At 33.1% G+C, this 27,973-nt stretch overlaps 3 protein-coding genes across 9 annotated transcripts in view; 2 read left to right on the plus strand and 1 right to left on the minus strand.

Annotated features, from left to right (window-relative positions):
• LOC103833097 overlaps nt 1-27,973 on the plus strand; it is a 1,138,500-nt gene that overhangs the window by 313,935 nt on the left and 796,592 nt on the right. The gene's annotated exons all lie outside the window — the stretch shown is intronic.
• Nucleotides 7,022-14,630, plus strand: LOC103833117. Of its 2 annotated transcripts, none has more exons than XM_009109209.3 (17): nt 7,022-7,390; nt 7,866-7,968; nt 9,689-9,881; nt 10,082-10,284; nt 10,364-10,500; nt 10,631-10,741; nt 10,812-10,913; nt 11,024-11,129; nt 11,217-11,586; nt 11,676-11,757; nt 11,838-11,931; nt 12,085-12,181; nt 12,418-12,511; nt 12,809-12,881; nt 13,191-13,364; nt 13,451-13,573; nt 13,650-14,055. In XM_009109209.3, the coding sequence occupies exons 1-17, from the start codon at nt 7,383-7,385 to the stop codon at nt 13,812-13,814; spliced, it is 2,235 nt and encodes a 744-aa protein (XP_009107457.2). In that variant the 5' UTR covers nt 7,022-7,382; the 3' UTR covers nt 13,815-14,055. The 2 variants fall into 2 exon arrangements, with proteins under 2 accessions (XP_009107457.2, XP_018509511.2); XM_018653995.2 differs by lacking the exon at nt 7,022-7,390 and adding an exon at nt 7,728-7,778 and having other exon boundaries at nt 13,650-14,630.
• Nucleotides 25,745-27,969, minus strand: LOC103833119 (signal recognition particle 54 kDa protein 2). 3 transcript variants are annotated; one of them, XM_009109211.3, is made up of 9 exons: nt 27,493-27,969; nt 27,333-27,429; nt 27,121-27,271; nt 26,900-27,047; nt 26,674-26,822; nt 26,479-26,579; nt 26,306-26,403; nt 26,127-26,208; nt 25,745-26,056 (listed from the first exon to the last, which is right to left on the minus strand). In XM_009109211.3, exons 1-9 carry the CDS (start codon nt 27,715-27,717, stop codon nt 25,872-25,874), a joined length of 1,236 nt encoding a protein of 411 aa, XP_009107459.1. In that variant the 5' UTR covers nt 27,718-27,969; the 3' UTR covers nt 25,745-25,871. The 3 variants fall into 3 exon arrangements, with proteins under 3 accessions (XP_009107459.1, XP_033132452.1, XP_033132450.1); XM_033276561.1 differs by having other exon boundaries at nt 26,306-26,400; nt 27,333-27,969; XM_033276559.1 differs by having other exon boundaries at nt 27,333-27,969.

Here is a 27,973-nt window from a genome sequence, read left to right on the forward strand (position 1 = left end):
TAGAGAAACACAGGAAAAATAGATAAGAACACAGAATTCTCAATAATAAACTGATCAATTGATTCAAAGAGATGACTTTCCAAAGGTTTTTGGTGGTTTTTCTAAGAACAAAGATAATCCCCTCTTGGTGGCTTACAGAGTATTAAAACATAGGTTTTCAGAATAAAAAACGTGCATAATAAAATGACAAAAAGGCCCTTGAGAAAACATGAATTCGAGCAGATAGGCGACGCGCAGCGACCTCGGCAAGTCGCTCCAGCACGTCGCTCTGGGCTTCGGGAGCGACCTCGCTGGGTGTCTGTTCATTAACGTTTAGTGTCTGTTCATTAACGTTTTTGTCCGTTAACCTTTAGGATCCCAATTTAGTATGTAGTATCTGAGGTTTCAAATCGGTAACGACATGGTATAACTGTTTAATAAAAATCATTTCAATCTGAATTGCTCACTAGCTTTCACCTTAAACTAAACAAACCAATATCAGAACAAGCTTTACGACCTAGCAACACAGCCCCCTTAATTGGAAAATATCTTCTTAGGTTGGCTTTGTCGATATGTGTGTCTTTCATATGCAGAATATATAGAGCCATGTTTCTTTCAATATGGACCTTTGAGCAGCACCTCGGTGAAGCTGTTTTCATGAGATGTTATTCAAACTGTTTCCACTTTCCAGATATAGAACATAAAGGTGCTACATGTTGAGGAATGCCTTTGGCTAACACAGCAGGTCCTGAGACTACCAAAAGATCACAGATCCAATGAAAATAATTCTACTTTGACTACTCCATTATATCTCAATCTTATGATACATGACAAGTGGATCACTTCAGAGTCATTGCATTTATACTTAACAGCTACCGAGGTAACTAACATTCCACAAGCTGCGTCTCCAATTGGAAGTCTCTTCCTTTCCAGTTTAAACCATTGTATAAGCAACAACGACAGGTGAACCCATTGCATCAGCCTTGATCTATCTCTAGCATAATAGCAATGTATACTAAAACACACAAAAAGATTGTATTCATAGCATTGTTTAGGCACAAGAACACAAAAATCATCTTTACGTGAGAGTATCATGTTGGGAAAAATTAGCGGATAATATTTTCTTCGAGCGGTTAAGATGGAATGTAGACGGTTTATGTTCGAGATAACCTTCTTATATTAGGAAATGGATTTTTACTAAGGCTTGTGTTTGGAGATTCTTTTAAAAACTTTTCTTAAAACTCTTTCTTGAATTTTTTTTTTCTCTTTATTACTTTGCTTGATTCTTGGATGATTACAAATGGAACTAAACACACCTATTTATACTAGTGGGAGAGTAGCTACAAGCTAATTCTAGAGACTTCTCCATCTTCTACACACTTCTTCTTCCACACTCTTCTTCTTCCTCTAGATACTTCTTCTTCTTGGGCTAAGGCTTGATTATGATTTGATTAGTTTTGGGCTTAAGGAGGGAAACCCAACAAATCTCCCCCTTCCCGACTTAGTCCGAAACCGTTGTCATGCCGGTGCCTATGCAGCAATCTTCAAACTTCTTGATCGGTAATACCTTGGTCATAAAGTCTGACCAGTTTTCGTCAGTGTGTACCTTGTTGAGATGTATGAGCTTCTCTTCAAGAACTTCTCGGATCCAATGATGCCGAATGTCGATGTGCTTCGAGCGGGAGTGAAACGTTGGATTCTTTGCTAGGTGAATAGCACTTTGGTTGTCACATAACAAGTTGTACTTGTCTTGCTTCACTCCCAATTCATGTAAGAAGTTCTTCATCCATAGCATCTCCTTGCACGCTTCCGTTGCTGCGATATACTCTGCTTCCGTGGTGGATAAGGCAACACACTTTTGTAGCTTCGACTGCCATGAAACAGCTCCCCCTGCAAAGATAGTTACAAATCCTGATGTGGATTTTCTTGAATCTTTATCACCAGCCCAATCTGCATCGGTGTAACCGTTCAACTCCAATTTTACATTGCCAAAACATAGACACTTCTTCATTGTACCTCGTAGATAGCGTAGGATCCACTTAACTGCTTTCCAATGCTCCTTTCCTGGATTCGCTAGAAAGCGACTCACAACTCCTACAGCATAGGCAATGTCGGGTCTGGTGCACACCATAGCATACATGAGACTGCCCATGGCTGATGCATATGGGGTAGTCTTCATTTCCTCTTTCTCCTTCTCACTTGTTGGACTTTGCTTTGAACTTAGCTTGAAATGTCCACCAAGTGGAGTGCTCACCGGCTTTGCTTTGTGCATGTTGAATCTCTCCAACACTCTTTCCACATATCGTTCTTGGGACAGCCATAAAAGCTTCTTTGGTCTATCCCGAGTGATCTTCATTCCAAGAATCTGTCTCGCTTGCCCCAGATCTTTCATCGCAAAACACGTTCCCAAATATTTCTTCAATGCGGCTATCTTGTTGCGATCTTGGCCAACAATTAACATATCGTCAACATAGAGCAATAATATGAGAAAGTCGCCGCTTTCATACTTCTTTATGAAAACGCAATTATCATTCTTGGTTTTCTTGAAGTTGTGATCCACCATGAAGGAGTCAAACTTCTTGTACCATTGTCTTGGGGCTTGCTTGAGGCCGTAAAGACTCTTTTTTAATCGGCACACCAAGTCTTCTTTTCCTGGAACCTTGAATCCTTCAGGTTGCTCCATATAGATCTCCTCCTCAAGTTCACCATGTAGTAAGGCCGTCTTGACATCGAGTTGTTCAATCTCCAAGTCTAGAACTGCTGCTAGACCAAGAACCACTCGGATAGAGGACATCTTCACTACTGGAGAGAATATTTCTTCAAAATCTATGCCTTTCTTCTGGTTGAATCCTTTCACAACCAATCGAGCTTTGTATCTTGGATTTGAGCTTCTCTCTTCATACTTCAACCTGTACACCCACTTGTTCTTCAAGGCTCTCTTTCCTTTTGGTAGCTTCACCAGCTCGTAAGTGTGATTATCATGCAAGGATTGCATTTCATCTTGCATGGCTTCAACCCACTCATCTTTATGAGTGTCTCCTATGGCCTCTTCATAGCTTTGAGGCTCCCCCTCATCTGTAAGATTAACGTACTCATCTCGATAATATCTTACAGATGGTCTTGTCTCTCTTGCAGACCTTCTTGGCTCATGTTCTTCCTCTGGCTCCACTTGATCTTCTTCTTCACCTTCATCACCATTCGGATCCATGATGGGATCCCTTCGCCATCATCTCCAATCACTTGTTCATGATCTTGGGGCTTATAAGAATCTTCATTCCTTACAACCCTTAGCTTTGGTTTCTTTAATTTGTTGATGTCTTCGATTGTTTGATCTTCGAAGAAAACAACATCTCTGCTCCGGATAACTTTTCTGTTAACCGGATCCCAAAGCCGATAGCCGAAATCATCTCTAGGTGACCCAAGATAGATGCACTCTTTAGTCTTGGAGTCTAGCTTGGCTCGTTCATCCTTAGGTATATGGACGAACGCTCTGCAACCGAACACCTTTAAATGGTTGTAAGAAACCTTCTTACCCGACCAAACTTCCTCCGGGACATCGCCTTCCAAAGGAACTGATGGTGTGAGATTTATGACGTCCACTGCAGTCTTTATGGCTTCTCCCCAAAATGGCTTGGATAGTCTAGCGTGAGAGAGCATGCACCGAACTCTTTCTGTGATCGTTCGATTCATTCTTTCAGCTAGCCCGTTCAGTTGTGGCGTCTTTGGTGGTGTCTTCTCCATTCTGATTCCATGAGCTTTGCAAAATGCTTCAAAGGAACCTCGATACTCTCCACCATTGTCAGATCGAACACACTTGAGTTTTTGACCTGTACTTCGTTCTGCTTGGGCAACAAACTCCTTGAAAGCATCAAGAACTTGATCTTTTGTTTTCAAAAGGTATACCCATACCTTTCTTGAATGGTCATCAATAAAGGTGACGAAATATGATGCCCCTCCATTGGATTTCTCGGACATGGAGCATATGTCAGTATGCACAAGATCAAGAATATGCTTTCTTCTCATAGGGGTAGACGATCTTCGGAAAGCGACTCTATGTTGTTTTCCGGCTAAGCAATCATGACATGGTGAGAGAGAGAGGCCTTTCATATCAGGAAGAAGTTTCTTGCGAGAAAGTATGTTTAAACCTTTCTCACTCATATGCCCGAGTCTTCGGTGCCATATATCTATATCATCACTTGCGACATTTACTTCTTCCTTGCAAAGCTTGGCTTGAGTCACATATAATGAGCCTTCTTTAATTCCTCGAGCCATGATCAAACTTCCTTTGGTTAGCTTCCATTTGCCACTGCCAAAGTGGCTATCGAAACCGGCATCATCGAGCTTCCCGGTTGATATGAGATTGAGCCGAATGTCGGGAACATGCCTCACATCTTTGAGAACTATCTTACATCCCGTGTTTGATGTAAGAATAACATCCCCCTTTCCAACGATCTTGCTTCTTCCTTGATTTCCCATTTGAACATTACCAAAGTCACCACTTTGGTAGGTTGTGAAGAAGCTTCCATGAGGGGTAACGTGAAAAGACGCACCAGAATCAACAATCCATGAACTATCATCAGAACTAAGATTACATTCTCCAATGAGATATAATTCTTCGCTCTGGTCTTCCACAATGGTGGTAGTCTTGTCTTCATGCTTCTTTGTAGGATTGAACCGGTCTGGTTTGATATTACCGGTTTGTTTGTCTTTCTTGAAAAACCGACATTCCGACTTCATGTGACCCGGCTTGCCGCAATAATAGCAGGTAACTCTTGGACGTGACTTGGATCTTCCTCGAGATTGGTCTCGTCCTCTGCTTCTGTTGTGACCACGAGTCTCTTCTCTACCCCGTCTATCAACAATGTTAGCTTCTGAATAAGAGCTCGAACCTCGCTCCTTCCTGCGAACTTCTTCATTTAGAAGGCTATCAGTGACGGTGTCCATGGTAAGCTTTTCCTCCGGTGCTGAATTGCTTAGAGTGACAACTAGTGTGTCCCAACTCTCCGGTAGTGAACTAAGGAGTAAAAAGGCTTGCATTTCGTCTTCAACCTTCATATCAACTTTGTTAAGTTGATTTACGATCCCCTTGAAATTGTTCAAGTGCTCCATCATGCTCTGGCCATCCTTGTACTCCAACTTTACCAACCGTCGAACAAGAAGAGCTTTGTTTCGAGGTGTTTTCTTTTGAATCATTGATTCAAGTTTTGTCCATAATTCAAAAGCATTTGTGTAGGTAGATACATGTTCAAAGAGAGATCGGTCGACATACTTGCGTATTACGGCAACCGCTTTTCTATTAAGAATCTCCCATGCTTTATCATCCTTTCCTTCCGGCTTATCCTTCATGATGATGGGCTCATGTAAATCCTTGCAATAAAGGTGATCTTCCATCATCGGTTTCCAATAAGAGAAGTTGTCCGTCGTGAGCTTGAACATATCACCTTCAAAGGTAACGGTGGCCTCCATCTTCACTTCTTCAAAGATAACCGGTAACCTGGCTCTGATACCAGTTGTTGGGAAAATTAGCGGATAATATTTTCTTCGAGCGGTTAAGATGGAATGTAGACGGTTTATGTTCGAGATAACCTTCTTATATTAGGAAATAGATTTTTACTAAGGCTTATGTTTGGAGATTCTTTTAGAAACTTTTCTTAAAACTCTTTCTTGAATTTTTTTTTTCTCTTTATTACTTTGCTTGATTCTTGGATGATTACAAATGGAACTAAACACACCTATTTATACTAGTGGGAGAGTAGCTACAAACTAATTCTAGAGACTTTTCCATCTTCTACACACTTCTTCTTCCACACTCTTCTTCTTCCTCTAGATACTTCTTCTTCTTGGGCTAAGGCTTGATTATGATTTGATTAGTTTTGGGCTCAAGGAGGGAAACCCAACATATCATACTTGTGAATGAAATCAAAGTCGCTCTCTGAAACAGCATACTCCCACCCCAGCCTTGAGCCAGAGAGAAAAAGTCCCTGGTGAAAGCTAATATTCTTGAACATGGTTAAATCATGCAAGGACTTTGTTTTCATAATGTCTTCATTCCTTGCAGAAGCATTATCATCTGAGTTCTTGTTGAGCTCATACCATGAATAGTCATATCAGAGAGGTGGCTTCTTCCGGAAGCAAATTTATCAACAGAGAATACACAATTGAATCTTGGTACATCAAATATCTAAGTAAATGTAACATGACTATGCATGTATGTATGCGGGGGTGAAACATCTAGTTCTACAAGATAGGATGCAAGGAAATGAAGAAGACACTCTTAACGTGTATTTTGTGCAAAAAAATAGTTAACAGCGTTGCTAACATTCTAAAATTACATACTAAAATCAGAGTAGTCCAGTTGTTAAGCGATGATGATTAATATGGAAACATGTGTTCGATTTTACATTGATCCGGGTTTTTTTTTCCGTTACAAAAAACATTCTAAAACTACATGTCAGTTGTTATAGAACAAAATTTACAAAAGAACGGGATCATAGACAAGATAACTGAATAAAGAGAAGATCAATTTCATTATCTGAATCTGATCCAGAGATGGATAATCCCCTTTATGTTCTAATCTTTGGACAATAAAAGTAATATTTAAATGGTAAGTTAACAAAAAAATGTTTTTGTGGGTGGATTACATGTCAGTTGTTACAGAACAAAATTTACAAAAGAACGGGATCATAGACAAGATAACTGAATAAAGAGAAGATCAACTTCATTATCTTAATCTGATCCAGAGATGGATAATCGATCCCTTAAAAGTTTTTATTTCCAAACAACCAAAATAAAAATAACCTAAAATCTTATACAATAAAGTTGGCTTGAGTCCTTCCTCCTTGCGCTACGTCAGCACGGAGAGATGGGCAAATTGCGCCACGTCAGCGCTCAACCTACCACTTTCCCGAAATCTGAAAAAAATATTCTCAAAAATGGGCCTTATTTTTAGGATGGCAATGTCCAATATTCACAAAGCCCAACTACTCAGAACTCTCCTTCTGCCGTTCCCCTGCACTGTTCACGATCTCTGAAATCTTCCGACGCTACGGTTTCAGATCTGTAACGCTTTGCCTTGACGATGAGAGTTTGTCTTTTTTTCTCACCATTTGATTGGTCCTTCGATCTTTCCCACTACAATTTATTCAATTGACTCCTTCTCAAAAGTCCAGATGAAAACCCTAAAAAATAAATTCTATAAATAACGTCTCAGAAATCTTCAGATCAAGTTGTTTCAACAGAGTATCATCTCCTTCTTACAAGGAAACCTGCATCAATAGTGGCTTACAAAACCTTTTTCTAATGTTAGCACTGGTCGTTGTTCCATACGGTCGTCACGCGTCTTCTACGATTCTGGGAAACCCCAAAGGGAGGAGAGCTGATGGGAGTGGACATGTTCCTTCTTGATGAAGAGGTTTATGTCCTGAAAATCCATCACCTTTATTCATATAGATCTTGTGAATTCAGTAGATAAATGATTGATTGTCATATATGGAGCTTAATATCAGTAGATTCAGGAGATAAATGATCACCTTTCACCAGCTGTTCTTGTGTTGATCAATACGTTTAGCATACTTTTTCATCTGTCCTCTTAATCATTCTCAGACAAAATTATGCTTATGGATTTGTTGGGGTCAGTTCTTTCTTCCCTTTTGAATTTCAAAGCACATATATTCCTGAGAAAGTTTTGATTTTTTTTTGTTGCTCTTTTTTCTGGATTTGTTCAAGTAGATTTGAAGCTTCCAGATGCAGAGTTTTGTGCTTTCATTTTGTTGAAGCTGATAATCTTCGGAAAGTTTAGGGTTGCAGACTTAACCACAGTTCCTAAGCCTCTCTTTAGCTATGTTGGCCCATCTACACTGCTAATATAAATCTCTGTTTTGTTGCAGCCCAGCGAACAAAATACTTAAGCTGATATCAAAGTTGCTTACAAATGTATGGAAGAGAACTATGGAGCAAAGCAGGAGAACATTATCATCTATCAATCTAACGGTAGTGGTCCGACCGTCGATTTAGCTGCACGTTTGCCTCGGAGTGCAGGAGATTTATATTAGTAGTGTAGTATAACAAAAACTAGACTAAATAAAATATTAAAGAAGAATAATTTACATTATTTAGGTATTCTTTAAAAAAAAAATCAACAACATAAATTATTTACTCATAGCTATGAAAAACATAATGGCTAGAAAACCATAAATAAATAAATATCATAGTAAAATATGATATAAATATAATGTCATAGTAAGATTTTTTTTTTGTCGTCAATGTGATAGGAAACTTACCACTAATAATAAAATAATCATGTAAAAACATGTCAAAACAAATGAATTGAAAGATACAAAACTAAAAACAATAGAATGACGAACGTGTCAATATATTCATTAAATTATATAAAAATAAAAATACTCATTATAACTGTACAACTATGAAATTACACATCTATTAATCTAAAATAAATCTATAATTAGTCCAAACATAATGGTTAGAAAACCATGAATAAATAAATATCATAGTAAAATATGATAAAATATAATGTCATAGTAAGCTTTTTTTGTCGTCAATGTGATAGGAAACTTACCATTGATAATAAAATAATCATGTAAAAACATGTCAAAACAAATGAATTCAAAGATACAAAATTAAAAACAATAGAATGACGAACGTGTCAATATATTCATTAAACTATATAAAAATAAAAATACTCATTATAATTGTACAACTATGAAATTACACATCTATTGACCTAAAATAAATCTATAATTAATCCAAACATAATGGCTAGAAAACCATAAATAAATAAATGTCATAGTAAAATATGATATAAATATAATGTCATAGTAAGTTTTTTTTAGGTCAATGTGATAGGAAACTTACCACTGATAATAAAATAATCATGTCAAAAACATGTCAAAACAAATGAATTGAAAGATACAAAATTAAAAACAATAGAATGACGAACGTATCAATATATTCATTAAACTATATAAAAATAAAAATACTCATTATAACTATATAACTATGAAATTACACATCTATTGACCTAAAATACATCTATAATTAGTCCATTATAATAAATTTACAATTCAAAATCAGCACCAAAACAATATAAAGAACAACGTTGGAAATTTAGAAACGGAAATACTTTTGAAGATATAGCACATTAATTGCATAATGCAACCTCTCAAAAAACAAATTACTATTTTACTATTTAGTTGAAACAACTATATATGCCAATGAACAACGAGAAGAAAGAATACCCACAACTACAAAACAACATAACATAATCGCAGTTTGCTAGAAATCCGTATCTACCATCAAATGTAACATCTCCTAACAACATCATATGAAGCAGGTAAAAGAATAGACACATACGATGTAAGAGCTTATTTAGAGATACCGGTGATTCCATGATTACAAATAATTTTGAATTCATTAGAAAATAAAACATACGAACCCGGCGCGTAGCGCCGGAATACCACTAGTAGTATAATAAAAAAGACAACTCTAGTGGACCAAAACATGCTCTCTTCTCTCTTCTCTCTTCTCTCAGATTTTTTTATTTTTCTGTTCTAATCTTTGGACAATAAAAGTAATATTAAAAATGCGAATTTAACAAAAAAAAATGTGTTTGTGGGTGGATTAGATGGAAAATATAATTATTTAGTGTAATCTTTTTTTTTTTTTGTGTAAATCATTACTGCAAAAATCCTAGAATAGTGCAAAAGGAAAGAAAGGACTTGAGAAGAGGGAGGGAGTTAAAGGTCCTTTTCGGGCAGAGAGTAAACAAAAGCGGGGACGTTACTTACGTGTTAAAGCTTCAGGAAATCTCCAACAACGCGATCCTCTCTTCTCCTCTCCTCAACAAGAAGAAGAAGAAGAAGCGATTCAAATGGACAGCAACAATGGTACGATTCAATTCGCTCTTCTTTACTTTACCCCCCAATCTCGACTTCCTTCGTCTGCGATTAGATAAATTGTTTGAGAAACGAATTTGGGAAGTCAATTTTACACAAGTTTCCTTCTAATTAACTCTTATCTAAGAAGAAGATTAAATAAGTGGAAATTAGGTTGAAATTAGCTTTTACAGATCAATAAAATTGTGTAGGGAGTCAAGAGATGAGTGTGCCTGTAGAAGGGGTTGCTGGTGGAGGCACAGCTTACGGGTTTAACGACGGCGGTCTTAATTCACAGCCTCTTAAACAATCTACGGACCCCACAGAGGTTCCTACTTCTGATTTGGTTCACGTCTGGTGTATGCCCAATACTCTTAACGTCGGTTCCCAAGAAACGCCTCGACCTCTAGAAACTGTATATAACCCTTCTTCTATTCAGCTATTTCTAGTTCACCTTTCTTGTGAAATGACATTTGTGATTTGTGTTTCTACAGATAAACCTTTTGGCCGCTAGAAACGAGAGAGAAAGTTTTCAGATTGCCATGCGTCCCAAAGTTTCTTGGGCTGGCTCTACCCCTTCCGGGAGTGTTCAGGTTCAGTGCACTGACTTATGCTCTTCAGCTGGGGACAGGTGCGTGAGCCTTTGCTACCTTCCCTTTTCTCCGAACAGCGGCTTAAGAAACCGAACGTTTCAATGGATATTTTGAGATGGATTCTTCACTTTGCTGTCTATATGATTGTTTTCTTCCTTTCAATGACAGATTGGTTGTTGGCCAGTCCCTAAAGTTGCGGCGAGTGGTGCCTGTCTTAGGTGTTCCTGACGCTCTGGTGCCTCTTGATTTGCCTCTTACTCAACTTAGCTTACTTCCAGGGTACTCGCTAATCTTATTTCTTACTTAATTCGTTAAAGACTGATATAATCTCGGATGTTCCATATTGTAGAGAAACAAGTGTGATTTGGGTCTCAATAGACGTTCCTAATGGGCAGCCTCCTGGTCAATATGAAGGAGAGATTACTGTTTCTGCAATGAAGACGGATGGAGGGTGAGTCTCCCTCTGTTTTTCTTTTCTTTTATCTACTTTAGGAGGAAAAGGATAACTTGTTTCTCATGGATTTGACGCGCTTATGCACAAATTTTGTGGTTTGGTTACAGCTGTTCTGATAACTTGGGAAAGCATGAGAAGGATCAGCTATGTATGGAACTTAAGAACTGTCTGGATATTATGGAACCGATAGAAGGAAAACCCATGGACGAAGTGGTAATTTTCAGTTTGCTTCTGTTTTTGTTGAGCTCATCCCCTTGGATAAATATTTTACTTGTCAGTAATCTGCAGCTTGTCTTTTAGGTAGAAAGAATAAAATGTGCAAGTTCGTCATTAAGAAGAATTCTATTCTCTCCATCATTCACGGAGTTCATTTCTACAAATGGATCCTCTGATATGATGGAAGAAGATGTTGTGTCAAACCTTGCAGTGCGTATTAAGCTAAGATTGACAGTTTGGGAATTTATTATTCCAGTGACTCCATCACTCCCCGCTGTCATCGGCGTCTCTGATACTGTAATAGAGGATCGTTTTGGTGTTGAACATGGAAGTGAAAAGTGGTACGAGAAACTGGATCTTCATTTCAAGTGGCTTCTTCAGTATCGGATCAGTCCATACTTCTGCAAATGGGGTGAAAATATGCGTGTCTTGACATACACCTCACCATGGCCTGGTATTGCAATTGTTATGCACCATCTAATTATTTTTTGCTTCAGATTCTAATAAGTTCACCATTTGCATTCCACTTTTTTGGTTTCGCAGCCGATCATCCCAAGTCTGATGAATATTTCTCTGATCCAAGGCTTGCGGCTTATGCAGTACCTTATAGACAAGTTATAGCAGGGTATGCATGTGTTGTCCCAGTTAAACTTCTTATAAGTGTTGTAGGTACCCAAACTATAACTTTTGTTGACGTGCAAGCAGGGATGATTCAAGGGAAATTTACCTGCGGAAAGAAGTTGAGATATTGAGGAGTAAACCCCACTGGAATAAAGCTTACTTTTACTTGTGGGATGAGGTATCTTAGTTCCCACTGATTTATCAATAGGCCGATGGTGGTGTCTCTTAGCATTTGTGTATCTCATGTTCCACCACAGGTGTAATTGATGTGTTCTTTTAGTTGAGGTTTACTTATTGACAGCTTTCTTATTACCATTCGAAAATTTGGCAGCCACTGAATATGGATCACTTTCATAACGTTCGCAAGATGGCTAGTGAAATTTACGCCTATGCCCCGGATGCCCGGGTTTTGACTACTTACTACTGTGGTATGATTCCCTTTTTGTGGAACTCAAATGTGCTTACTACTTGTTTGTTTTTCGATTTCTCGATTTTACTTACTTTTTCCCCACTTAATGTGTTTGTTCAACCCATAATGTTAGGTCATTGTGTAGAGTTAATATTATTTACGCACTCGTCATGTTGGTCCACTGGTCTCATTACAGCACTTACGGTTATTTTACAATGGTTCAGCTACTCAGAAATTTTATTTATCTATCTGTAGGTCCGGGTGATGCGCCTCTTGCACCAACGCCCTTTGAATCTTTTGTCAAAGTTCCAAATCTGCTTCGACCCCATACTCAGATATACTGCACAAGGTAATTGCGCATGCAGCATTCTCTTAGGTGGCAGTGGTTTGATCATTCAGACTAATTGCCTTCTCTTACATGGGTTTGTGGCGTAGTTAGTTGTCAAGATCTTAGCCTCACCAATCTATCAATTAATCATCCGATTACCCATTTGGATAGACATGCATGTGAGTTTATTATATTCATCTATGAGTTAGGATTTTCAGATGCGTTTTCAGGAATATTTAGAGAAATCTGTTTACTATTAGTTAGTCTATCGTTGCCTTAATCTCGCAACACAGTCTTAAAATATGGTTTAATATTCAGTGAATGGGTGCTTGGTAACCGGGAAGATTTGGTGAAAGATATTGTGGAGGGATTGCAGTTAGAGAATCGTGAGGTAAGCTCTCTCTGATCCTTCGACTACACTAGTCTATGTTACTCATTTGTCTAATCAATATTGCGTAACTGAATAGAAATCTAATAACCATAATCATCATCATTTTAACTATAGATTTCGGTCAGTTTTTAACCATACGCAAAACAGTTAATTAATTATCATAAGCTCCCAAAAGGTGTACACATGCATATGCATACATTCAAGCATTATCATAATCAACTAAGCCATCTTAATGCTACGCTTGTGTGGTTTATATATGAATGTATTTGCAATGGGAACCATAAAGAGGAATTCTCATGATGGGTGCAGGAATGGTGGACATACATATGCCTTGGACCTACAGATCCTCACCCAAATTGGCACTTAGGGATGCGTGGGACGCAGCACCGTGCAGTGATGTGGCGTGTGTGGAAAGAAGGTGGAACGGGGTTCTTGTACTGGGGTGCAAACTGCTATGAGAAGGCAACCGTTCCAAGCGCTGAGGTTCGTCTGACCTATGGTACCTTTTGTAAATGTTTCTTGATTGATTGCTTCAGGAAGTTATATGAAACAACAAAACATATTTATAGGTAAGGTTTAGGCGCGGCCTTCCTCCTGGTGATGGTGTTCTTTACTACCCGGGTGAAGTTTTCTCATCATCCTCAGAGCCAGTTGCTTCACTTAGGCTTGAGCGTCTTCTTAGTGGCTTACAGGTATGGCTGCTTTAAGCTTTTAGTTACCAACCAGAAAGAAAGGAAGAATTGTGTTCAAATTGATGTAATGGAACAGGATTATGAGTACTTGAAGCTGTACGAGTCAAAATACGGAAGAGAGGAAGCAATGGGGCTGTTGGAGAAGACAGGGGTGTACATGGGGCCTGAGCGATACACTTTGGAACATAGACCAATCGATGTATTGCGGGGAGAAGTGTACAACGCATGTAGACCTTCTTAGAGTAATGTTATGAGAACGTTTTTGTATCTACTACCTATACAGACGCTTCGTCGATTACGCCTACTTTATAATATAATATATAGAACAAGAATAAAGTCTTAGAAAAATCCAGTTTGTTCAAAAAAAAAAGTTTGCTAAAAAAAAGTGAATTAGTAAAATGTATATAGTAGAAGGCGAATTAAGAATAGTCATGCATCATATTTGTAACAATTTGACATCGAAATGAACAAATTTTTCTTTCCTGCGCATGGCTATTTGTTAATACAATATGTGATAGTACAGAATAATCAATTCATAGCAATAATAAACAGAGAGATTTATAGCAATAACATATCGAGAGAAAGGCTCGACAAATTTAAAAATTTTGAACTACAGGTGGATATTTCTAACAAACCTTGAATCCTGACATAGGTGTGAACCATATGATACATAGCCGAGAACAAATGTGTATGACTTCTTACATGCGTAAAGACTCTTCTCAATCAAAATAGCTAAATAGTTATCCACAATTGAGGACGACCATACCTGAGTTAGAGCATCTCCAACCCAACCTCAAATCCTCAAAACTATCTTCTATTTTCTTTTTAGTTTTTATAATTATTTATTTTAATAAATACATATACTAAACTTAATTTAGAATAGTTTAAGTACACCAAAATAAAATAAAATAAAATAAATATTACATAACATTAAAATAAAGTTTAAACAATATAAAAATACATAAAATAAAATTCATACAAAAGAAAAATACATAAAATAAAGTTCATACAAAATAAAAATAAATTAAACAAACTTAGCACAAATTAAAGCAAATTACATAAACACTTAAATATTACATATCTTACAAATTGTAGAATTCATTGGTTAACCGGACCCTGAACCTCCAAGATAATCAAATCATGGTTGATAAGTATTTGGATCAAATGAAGATTGTTGTTGCTCTTGAGTTCTTTTTTGCATGATTCTCTCCTTTTCCAATCGTATATACTCACGTGTATCATCATCGACATAATCTAAATTTGTTAATAATATCTTATCATCTCGTTCTCGCTTTTTTAAGGCTATTTTCTTAGCCTGATTTTGGAGACGTAATTGCTGCAACTCGTAATTTTTACTCCTAGTTGATGTAATTTTCTAAAATTTGTGTGTATGTGTGTTGTTTTATTATATATATAATTTATATCATCTTTTGTTATATAATATTGTAATATTGTGTGCTGTATAATATATTAAATATATGTTTTATATGTATTTGTGAAATTTTTATTAATATTAGTAACTTTTGTTAATGTCAAAGATAGTAACTGAAATTTTTGTTAATGATAGTAACTTTTGTTAATGTTTGTTAATGTCAAGGATAGTAACTTTTGTTAATGTCAAGGATAGTACCTTTAAGGATAGTAACTGAATTTTTTTTAATGCAAATATATAAACTTTTAAGAATTTTTTGAAGATTCATGGTTGGAGTAACCACCCCTCAAATCCTCATTTTGAGGTTTTGCTTCCCTTAAAATAAGGTCTTGGGTTGGAGATGCTCTTATAACGAAGAGAATGATAAAATCACATCAACAATTGATGATGACAACAAGGGATTCACTCATTAGTCATGACCATTCTATTTTTTATTAGGGCAGCTCCAAGGCTGAGTATTATTTACATGGCAAATTTGATATATTAATTGAGCATATAATAATATTTTGTATATCTTTTGACTAGTGTCATACATTGGTATGTATTTTTTCAAGCGCTACCTTTTTCATCAAGAAAAAAAATTCATAGTATATTGTTGATTTTGAGTCTTGAGGTGGCCTGGATAATCGAGTAGAACAGAACAACCAAAAATAACAAAGTTTCCTATGAAACGACTTAGCTATTTTTGCTAAAGAATCTGCTTTTGAGTTACTCATTCGTAGAATGTAAATGATAAAGAAATGCTGAAAGTTCCCTCTTAGTCTTGATATTTCTTTAAGTTCTGTTGAGAAGTTTTGCCATCTACTTGGATCCTGAATCATTGATATTAGCTCTTTACAAACCGTCTCAAAATTCGTACATGTGGACTACTGTTGTATATTTTACATTGTCTATGTGAATTCTTCAACTTCTACATGACGTGGTGATAACCGTTTCCACTGATTATTAGTTTCTAGAAGTTGTGTTTCTCCACTGGAATTATTAGTTCCTAGAAGTTGTGTCTCTCAAGTGGAATCTCTTCATGTATATCCATATCCACTGAATGGTTTATCATGACCCCAAGAACCATCCAACATACAAATATTTTGTAGGCTTACCTGAATATGGTGTATTCTTGCTGAACATCAGATAAAACCACCTCTGGACTTTTTGCTTCATACCAAGCATGACATTCTCTTTCATCATATCAAACGATTATGAGGGGTTCGTCTTGCAAATTATGAAAATCATTTCTCCTCCAGAACAAACAGCCATATTTATATAAACTCATACCGAAAGAAAGACTGATGGGCTTGAAGGTATAGACATCATAGCCCAAGTTTGCATAGCTGAAGAACATTCATTGTTTATGATTTTGATTGTTTATGTGTATATATGTTTCATTATTTATAATTATATATGTCTTGAATATATAAGTCAACAAGTGTCATATGTTTACCAAAACAGTTTTATATGTTTTCACTAGTTTTATTTCTACATAGTTTAGCTATGTCTTTTTATGATTCTATGAAGTTAAGAGTAAAATTAAGTACAAGATATATATAGGGAACATAATCTCACAACTATGAATTATCACATATATGTTCCACAAAAACGGACTTCTTTCCACAAATATTTGTTATTCTTTGTTTCATATTTATAAATAATATATATGTTAATATTCTACCAATTAAAATTATACTTATGTTTACTATAAAAACCTTATATGTCCATACAAATTTTAAAAGTTAATTCTAATGCCAATAGTTCTATTTGTTCTCTCTAGATTATATTTCTTTCGATAAAATAGCTGATAAATATGAAGAATTTTATGAAGTTAATTTTTAAGGTTTTCAATTTAGTCATAGTACTTGGCAGACCAGGTAATTTTCCATGATATTAAGCTATATGTATGTAACCAAATCTGCTAATATATATGTGTATTTTACACTGAAATTTTATTCTTTTGTTTAATATAATACAGAATTTTGCATGAATAGACTAAGTTTACAACTTTAAATTGGATTAATTTTTAATAACTTTTTACATAGTACAAAAGGTATTCAATATAATATTGTAATTTTTTGTAGTTCTACTTAGCTAACATTAAAATGGCATCCTACTATATAAAAAGGATTATTTTGGAGGCTTCTAAGGTATGCCACATGGGTAAAAAAATTCTTGGCCAACCAATATGCCATGTCATCCCGCATAACGCCTCCATTCAAGATGGAACTTCAATCGTCAGGTTGCACGGGTACGCCGACTTAGTGCCGTCTCATGTATCGGGTTCGGCGCGGGGACGGGTACGGCACGGGTACGGCCGGAGAGGACTCAAATGGGGACGGTTTGGTTAGTCGACCGAGACGTCTCGGAAACGTTTCTAAGCCATGTTCATGATTTTTTTTGCTTGAAATATGATTAAGAAATGTTTAGATTTATCTTTTACATGTTCAAAGAAATTAAAAATGAGATGATGGAACCATAGAAATCAAGTAAGAAAAGTTAATAAGAAAAAGAAGAAATCGAGTAAGAAAAATTCTGGCAGCCATAGATTAAGTTTCAGATCGTGTAGAGAAGATGAAGGGTAAATGTCAATAACCATTTTGACCTTCATTTATACGAACACAAAAAGTCGAACCCAAAAATTATAGTCTACAACTGTTAACCAAGTGATCTAACGTGTTTTCTGAAATTTTCTCAGAAACAATATTTAACCATCTGAATTTTTTTATACTAATACTAAAGATTTTCTATTACTTTTATGTTTAGCTTAGGACAATTGACACACACATATATATATGTTTGATTGTTTATTTTCGTATTGGTCATATAACTATTATTAGTTTATTCTATTGTTTTCTAACTGTTTTAAAAATTGTTTAAATTGTATGTGGGAGGTTTCAATTATTTGATGTATAGGTATTTTATATATATATATATATATATATATATATATATATATATATATATATATATGCCGTACCCGTATCTATGAATTTTATGTTTGACATTTTTCGTCCCCGTTCCCCTCCCGGTTTCCGGTCCCCGTCCCAGTCCCTGGGCTGCTTAGTCGTCTGCCATAAATCCTCTAATCAAGATGACTATTGACCCTCCACATCTCTCCTCCGGCTCGATGATATCTATCTCTTTGTGTTCTCTTCTTCTCAGACTATTTACACATTCTTCCACATCACTCTTTCCTCAGATCGAAAAATCCATACCTTCATCATGGCCAAACAAACCGCAATCTTCACCGGCGAAGCTTCTTCCCCTCTCCTCTTCCGACATGTTTCACCAGGGTCAGGAGATTCCACCATGCAGTTTAGGCTTCTTCATCACTGGGAAGCTCGCAAGAATGTGAAAGGAGGACCTGGCATCGTGTTTGGGATTGAGATGCTTATGATTGACGAAGAGGTATATTAGCATCGCTTTGAAAAAAAAAAATACTTACTTTATTTGTTTTAGCAGAGAAGAGTAAGAATTAGATGATTTCTTATCAAGTTCAAACTTATACAACATCCCGGACTTATTAACCATCTGTTTGTTTTATAAATTTAAACCCGTATAGCTTATTAATACATTGTTTCTAACTGTTTGACTGTGTGTTGTAGATGTTGTTGGCCACCTTAAGCTGGTTGATGGCCAGCCTCTCCATGAGCGTCCGGTTTTGACTTACTTTAGTTTTAAAAAAAGAAACAGATGACGCGCTTCCACCGTCTTCACATTTTAAAAGAAACAAAACTTCTCAGAAACAAGAAACTCCCAATTTTAATTTACTGGTACTTTAATTAAACATCTAATCCGCGCGAAGCGCGGACACCGGCTCTAGTTACTATAATGAACTTATGAATTTGGTTATACAAATAATTAAGTTTTATATGAAATATTAAGCACCAATTCGGCCCTAGGCCATTGGTTATACATTAATGTAGTTTTTCTATTTCTTATATGTATATTTACTTTTAATAATTTTTTTATTTTTTTGGTAATAATGCCACATGTCATCTTTCGGGAGAAGTTTTTTTCGCTGATGTGGACGCTCCAAGAATTTTCAAAAGGTTCTTTTTATTAATATAGACTAGGGATTAACCCGGGCTACGCCCGGGCATTTTTATTTTTTTCTAATTTAAGTTGTTAAATTATTTATATTTAGGTTATGATATATATTTATATAAATGTTAAGATGCATGTCATAATTAAAATTTATTTTTAAATTTTAACACGTTAAATTAACATATTTTTTACTATTTAAATATTTTTTGTAATTTTGTTGGCTATCTAGTTATCATATTTAGCAAAACTATCTGTTGAGTGTTAACAAAAATGTTTTAGATATTAAATTAAACTGTTGAGTATTTTCGGATCGACCACATGCTCAACAATCAATCGATCCGTAAAAAGATGGTCTATCTCCTTGGCCAGGTAAGTACAATTTTAGCAAAAATATCTTTGATTTTCAGATATTAATTATATAACTATTCTTTTTTAATTGTATTTTTTGATTAAATTATTGTATTATAATGTTTATGTAAATATTTTTTGTGATGTTTGAATTTGTGTTGTCCGTATACTTAACCTAGATGATATTGATGTTTAACAATTTATTGTTTTCTGGAAATAGAAAATAATGATATATTAAAACGTATCTAATACTTGTTAAATGATAGTATAATGTAAATTATATCCATTATTTGAAAATAACCATTTGTTGTTTTTTATTTTTTTTAAATCAGAAATTATTTTTATTTAAAAACATTATTCATATATAATATAATAGTTTAAGTTTGGAAGATTAATCTATATATATAAATTATGTATATTTTTAAAAAATAATTTAAGATATTATATATTGAGTAACTGAGTAAAAGCTGAATTTCTTATCTTGAAAATAAAATATTTATATTTTTGTCTTCATGTTATACTCACCAATCCATCATTGATATTTATAACTCAGTATGTTTTTAAAATAACTTAGTTTTAAGTAATAAACAAATTTAATAATTAAATTCATCACCTATAATGTTATATAAACTATATTTGAAAACTCTTTAAAATTATATTTTAAGCATAATATTACTATTATTTAATTTAAGTTATTTTAAGCATAATATATGCTAAACCAACTTAAATTATATTTACAATAGGACCATCCTAAACGTGTTAATAAACCAAAAACAATACTAAACCAACATGAACCAATACCTGATTCGGCGTGGAAGGAAGTGTTTCGGGATAAATGCTTGAATGGTTATTAACTGTAATAGTTTGATCATGAAATAGTTAGTATGAATATTAACAATAAAATGATGGATTAGATTAATTTAAATTTGTAAGAATACATTTGAGTCTATGAAAAGCAATTCAATTCCCATGAATAAGTTTGGCTTTTGGAAGTTGCGGGTTTCCCAACAATGAATTCACCTAACAAAAAGTTCGTTGTTATAAAAAAATCTCCTTCAAAGTCATTAAAGGTTTTTGGGACGGCAATAGTTGATGGTGGAACCATTTTTTTGCTCGAGTGCTTTGAAGTTTTCCTTGATAGTATGAGGTTGATGTTGATGGAATAATGAGTTTTGTATGGACTTTCTTGACTCCCTCTGTTTCAAAATACATGAAGTTTTAGGTTGGGACACAAATATTAAAACACTTGTTTTTTATCTAAAAGGTATCACTAAAATATAAATTAAAAATTATTCAACCAATCACAAAACATACTACAAAATATAATTGGTTACACAGTTTTTGATAAAGTTAAAAGATACCTTGAAATATGAAAACATCATCTATTTTGAAACATCAAAAACTCTCTAAAACATTATCTATTTTGAAACGGAGGGAGTACATTTTAATTTTTTTTGTTTAATGTGGTATTTTTATTTTTATATAACTTACTACCATTTTAAGATATATGTACCTTTAAGATAGATGTTTAAATCTTAATGTACTTTTTCCATTTTTTTTAAATGTTTATTTCCATTTCTATATTTTTTATTTACGTAATATCTATATTTTATATTTTAAAATAGATATTTAAATCTTAATGTACTTTTTCCTTGTTTTTTAAATTGTGTATTTACTTATATTATATATTTTACATTTTAAGATAGATGTTTAATGCTTAATGAACTTTTTCCATTTTTTTAAAAAAATTGTGTATTTACTTATTATTATATATATAATTCATATATTATAGATTTACATATTTACTTATTATATATTTTCCTGTATATGTATTTTCATTTCTTGTACTTTTTATTTACTTAATATCTCTATTTTACTTTTTAAGATAGATGTTTAAATCTTAATGTACGTTTTCCATTTTTTTAAATTGTACATTTCTATTTGTTATACTTTCTATTTACGTAATATCTATATTTTAAATTTTAAGATATATTTTTAAATCTTAATGTAATGTTCCATTTTTTAAATTGGGTATTTACTTATATTATATATTTAATTTTTATTTATATTGTGTATTTCTATTTCTTATACTTTCTATTTACTAATAATTTTATATTTTAAGATAGATTTACATTTTAAGATAGATGTTTAAATACTAATGTACTTTTTCTATTTTTTAAATTGTGTATTTCTTTTTCTTATACTTTCTATTTGCGTAATATCTATATTTTATATTTTAAGATAGATGTTTAAATCTTAATATAATTTTTTCCATTGTTTTTAAGTTGTGTATTTCTTTTTCTTATACTTTCTATTTACTTCATATCTATATTTTACATTTTAAGATAGATGTTTAATATTTACTGTACTCTTTCCATTTTTTTTAAATTGTGCATTTACTTATTATTGTATATATAATTCGTATATTTATATATTTATAATATTTACTTATTATTTATTTTTCTATATATTGTGTATTTCTATTTCTTATACTTTATATTTTATTAATATCTATTTTTTATATTTTAAGATAGATGTTTAAATATTAATGTATTTTTTCATTTTTAATGTAAAACGGCAATGTTTTAAATAAGAACTTGGACAAATAGTCAAATAGTTATATTTATGTTTTTTTTTTTTTATAAAATGGTAATGTTACATTATGGAGATAAACTGTTTTTTTTAGTGAAAAATAGTAATTTTACATATGTTTAATGTAGTTTTTCCATTTTTTTCATGTTGTATGTTTACATATTATTGTTATTTTTAAATGTAAAATGGTAATCTTAAATATGTTTAATGTAGTATTTCCTTTTTTTATGTTGTATGTTTACATATTATTTATTATTTTCAAAATTATATATAATGTTTTTTTTACAAAATAGTAATGTTACATTATGGAGATAAGATGTCTTTTTTTTAGTGAAAAATGGTAGTCTTACATATGTTTAATGTAGTTTTTCTATTTTTTATGTTGAAAGTTTACATATTATTTATTTAAAATAAAAATGTAAAATGGTAATCGTACATATGTTTAATGTAGTATTTTCATTTTTTATGTTGTATGTTTACATATATTTATTATTTTCCAAATTATATATAATGTTGTTTAATGTAATATTTTTATTTTTTATATTGTATGTTTACATATTATTTATTATTTTCAAAATTATATATAATGTTGTTTTTACAAAATAGTAATGTTACATTATGGAGATAAGATGTCTTTTTTTTAGTGAAAAATGGTAGTCTTACATATGTTTAATGTAGTTTTTCCATTTTTTTATGCTGTATGTTTACATATTATTTATAATTTTCGAAAATTAGTAATATTAAAATGTAAAACTATATTTTATGCCACGTGTCATCTTTCGGGAGAAGTTTTTTTTGCTGATGTGGACGCTCTATGGAACCTCAAAAGGTCCCTTTTATTAGTAAGGACTAGGAGTTAACCTGCGCTACGCGCGGGGCTATTTTTATTTTCAAATGTTAACCATATATTTTTTTTGAACGTTGTATTCTGAACAACAAGAAATTCTGAATTATATGTTTGTGTGCATATTTCCTTAGAAAAAATTAGAAAACTATACATTTTTCTAATAGATGTTTGATATAGTTTTTCCTTTCTCATATTGTATATTTACTTATTATTTATTTATTTTTATATTGTAGAGCAATTCTCTCAAATAGATCTTTTAAGTTTTTTTCACAAAATAGTATTCAATAAGGAAAATGACCAAAATAGCCCCTTTTGTTTTGAAAAATTTATTTTTTATTTTTTATTTTTAAAAATTTCAAATCCTATCTTCAAAACCCCACTCCTTAACTCTAAACCATAAGTTTATGTTAGTTAACCATAGGGTATAAATGTATTTTTACTCTTTAATAAGACTTATTTTGGTCATATTTCTCATTTATAGCTATTTGGTAACAAAAACTTAAAAATAGCTATCCTAGGGAATTTTTCAATATTGTCTATTTATTTATTCTAATTTTCTGGCTTTTATATCAAATGATAATAATACGATAGATGTTTAATGTAATATTAATATTTCTTATATTGTATATTTGCTTATTATTTATTTAAATATACACTATCCATTTAACTATATATTTTTCAGATAAATGTTTAATTTAGTTTTCCATGTTTTATATTGTATATTTACTTACTGTTTATCTCTTCTTATTTTTTATATTTACTTATTCTAAATGTTTTGCTTTTATACCAATGATAATATTACGATATATATTTAGTGTAATGTTTTTATTTCTTATATATTATATTTACTTATTATTTATTCTTTTTTATATTTTATATTTACTTATTATTTATTTTTCCTTATATTGTATATTTACTTATTATTGTTAATGTAATATTTCTATTTCTTATAATGTATATTTACTTATTATTTATTTTTCTTTATATGTATATTTATTTTTTATATTTTATTAATGACATGTGTCATCTTTTAGAAGAAGTTTGTTTTCGCTGATTTGGACGCTCTATGGAGCCTCAAAAGCTCTCTTTTATTAGTATAGATACATTTTTCAGATAGATGTTTAATTTAGTTTTTTTTATTTTTTAATTATAAATTTACGCATTCTAATTTTCGTTTTTTTATATAAGATGATAAATTATGGTAGATGTTTAATGTAATATTTATATTTCTTATATTGTATATTTTCTTTTTATTTATTTTTCTTATATTGTATATTTACTTATTATTGTTTAATGTAATATTTTAATTTCTTATACTGTATATTTATTTATTTTTCTTTACATGTATTTTATTTTTATTTTTTTTGTTACTGCCACATGTCATCTTTTAGAAAAAGTTTTTTTCGCTGATGTGGACGTCTTATAGAGCCTCAAAAGCTCACTTTTATTAGTATAGAGATGATGAATTATGGTAGATGTTTAATGTAATATTTTTATTTTTTATATTGTATATTTACTTTTTATTTATTTTCCTTATATTGTATATTTACTTATTATTGTTTAATGTAATATTTCAATTTCTTATACTGTATATTTATTTATTTTTCTTTACATGTATTTTATTTTTATTTTTTTGTTAATGTCACATGTCATATTTTAGAAGAAGTTTTTTCCGCTGATGTGAACGCCCTATGGAGCCTCAAAAGGTCATTTTTATTAGTAAGGATTATTCTCTATATTTCCAAGCAATAAAGTAATATATATATATATATGTATAAATATTATGTAATATTTTTTTATATAATAAATATAATAAAATCAGTTCTATATTTCCTCACTTATACACAACACTATAAAATTAATAAGGATTAGCATAAATCTTTGGCTTTGTTACTTTTGTTTTAAAAAGACCGAGAAGAAGTCACAAGTCTCCCTCTGACTATTTCATTTTTTTTTTTGAACACTGGATACGAATTTGATTAGAGTGCGCAAAGAAACATAAACAATGTCGTATCGTCATTCATTTAGGGGGCGACTGGTTTTTCCGTAAACGCAGCTTTTGCGGTTGGTAGCGGTTGTCGGCGGTTTGCAACAATCACTCAAATCGCTCTAAACCGCTTCAATCCTCTCCGAATCTCATAAATTCAAAAGCTGGCTCCAGCTAGCATTTGCGGTTGCGGGAGGGTAAAATTTTTTTTTTTTTTTTTTAAAACAATATATATATACAAAAGTAAAAATATTTAAATAAAATTTAAATTAAAATTATGAAAATATTAAAATATATCTATTATATTTTAATTAATATTGTAAAATTTTATAATAAAAAAAATTTCAATAAATTTTCAAAAATGAAAATTATAACTTTGTAAATATAAATTTTATATTTATTATAATTTTATGATTTTTGATATTTTTATAATTATATTAAATGTAAATATTGTTAATTTATTATTTGACTATTACCGCATTTGGTAGTTAACCAGTCATAAGTCACCCGCAAACACACCAATTTTTAACTGCAGTACCAGTCGTACAAATCTCTTAAAACCGCTAGAAATCGCAACCGCCCGCATTCACAAACTTCCGCAACTGCAACCGCAACCGCTGCGTTTGAACCAGTCAGGCCCTTAAAATGTGACGATACCAACAGGTTTTATCCATTAAAGTTCTACACATACATATTAATAATTATGAGAAATTCTCTTAGATACTCTTTTTAGTTTATTTCCACAAAAATAGACTTAGGGTTTAGAGTTTTAGAGATAAAGTTTATAATTTAAAAAAATATTAAAAATAAATATTAAAAATTTCATAATAAAAATGAATTATTTTGGTCATTTTATTTTTGAGTGATATTTTTATGACAAAAACGTAAAAAAAAAGTTATTTGAGAGAATTGTCCTATTAGTATTATATGTTTTAAGAAATTTTGGTTGAGTTTCTCATAAAATTGAAGACTCATCCTTATCGTTAACATACCCAAATGAAAACTCGGGTACCATTAACACAGACGGGTTAGGTACCTCATCCCATTACATACAACTTCATTTTTGTAAGTACCATTTGTTATATATACTATTCAATTTACCCATTCTCTCCTCAATCTCAAGCCACGCCTTGGCCTTCCTCTTGTACACTGTCATCATGCCCACGACTTGAATCACATCTACATTAGATTGTTCAGCTAAATGCACCATACGTTCCTTGCTTATTTCTGATTTTTCGAGCTCTGAAAATCACAAGAGAAAATCAGATCAGTGACCAGTCAGACTATCACCACTTCATAGCACATTGTTTACCTTCACTTGTCATGTTGTCCATTATTTGGATGTACAGCTTCATCGTAGGAATGTCTACCAGTGGCCTAGGACCGCGCAAAACCTAGCACAGGGAATTAGAAAGAAGAAGGTCACAGTGTCTTCCATTCTCTGTAACAAAACAATACAAAGAGAAGAAGAGGCTTAAGGATGAACACTACCTTTCCCTGGCATGCTTTACTGAAATAAGCATGCATTTTCCTCAATGTATATGCTAATTCAGGAGTCTTATCCTCACGTTCATGATCTTGATTTGCTGCTGAAGGGTACCAAATCATGAGATGAGAGGTAGATACCAAGCATAGAAGGCTAAGCCAAGATATAATTTGCTTACGCATGAGCTGCCTGACAAACGACTCTGCTTCAAATACTTTGAACTCCTCACCCTTCTCTCCTTTTGTGGAATATATCATCGGACACTCTGCTGCGGCAACACTTGAGACCATGAAAAGGAATGGGCAGTTCAAGCACTTGTATCACAAAATGTTTAACTAAGAACTTGTAATCTATAATAGCTTGTAGTGCTTACGCGGCGAGAGCACCAAGAGACTTTGGGTAGGTCTTTATCTTGGTAACAATAGCAACCCCAGCAGGGAAGCCCTCCCTGAATGCACGAGCTTGTTCAAATGCATCCTTACCGACACTCCCGTCGATGACAAATATTACAAGATCTGGTTTCTGTAAGACCACAAAGACTATGTTAAGGGGCTTAGAATAGGCGACAAAAATAAAAAAAAGAGAGCACGAGAACACACCACTGCATTGGCTAATCGGCGCATCTCTACAAGCAACGCAAAACACTCTGTGTGCCGGCTAGTGGTGTCTACAACTATGAAATCACGGTTATGTTTCCTGAGCTTTGCAATTCCACCGCTGGCGATTTTGGCAGGATCTCTCTTGCGGCTGGATCAGCAAAACTATACAGATAAGAAACACATAATAATGAGATTATATAAGCTTAATAATTACCGTTAACCTTCTGTACACAGGGACCTTGTCTTTGGAAGCTTTCTTTAGCAAATCAAAAGCATCGATCGCAAAAGTATCAGCGCACACTAAAGCAGGCTTGAATCCCATTGTCATGTGGTAACGAGCATATCTGGCGCATGTGTAGCTCTTTTCAGAACCTGCACTCGATCGGTTTCATCAGCATATACGTTTTCTGAAATCAAGAAACAAATAACTGACCTTGTAGGCCGATAAACATTACAATGCTTTCATTCTTTCCCTGAATGGATGCAGATTTTCGGGGGTCTAGAATCGTAGAAAGTTCTTCCAAGATTGTCTGAAACGGTTCAAATGAAAAAAATATCAAAACCGATATACAATCAAATCTAATCTCACTCACCTTGTATATTAGGTTGCACTTCCCCTCCGACGCCTCATTGGTATCGATGACCGTCTGTATTTTCCCCTCAAACTCAGCCACAAGCGATTCAGGAAAATCGGCGTCAAGAAGAGCACGTGCGATCTCGTTCGAGCAGTTCTTTAGCGTTGTGTCATCCAAGATGGGCGTGATGCGCATTTGTTCAAAGGAACGGGCTAGGAGGTTTTTGATCTCCGTCGGAACCATCGTCGTGGCCGGAGATTGGACTTTTCTCGAGAAAATGTATTTTGTTTGTTCTGAGCGTCTATATATTTTTGATGGTTTGTCAAGAGCAGACCACAGTCTATTAATGGCAGTTGCGTGGACTTTTTATATATGTGGAGGATTACCAGTAAAGTATCCGACAATATAGTTGGTCCACAAAGATTGGGAGTGACTGAGAAATTCCGTAGGGAGAGTAGCTTGCGCTATGCTGTTCACAATTTCACAACACAGAGAAAAG

Source organism: Brassica rapa, chromosome A08, assembly GCF_000309985.2.
Source record: "Brassica rapa cultivar Chiifu-401-42 chromosome A08, CAAS_Brap_v3.01, whole genome shotgun sequence".
NCBI lineage: Eukaryota > Viridiplantae > Streptophyta > Magnoliopsida > Brassicales > Brassicaceae > Brassica > Brassica rapa.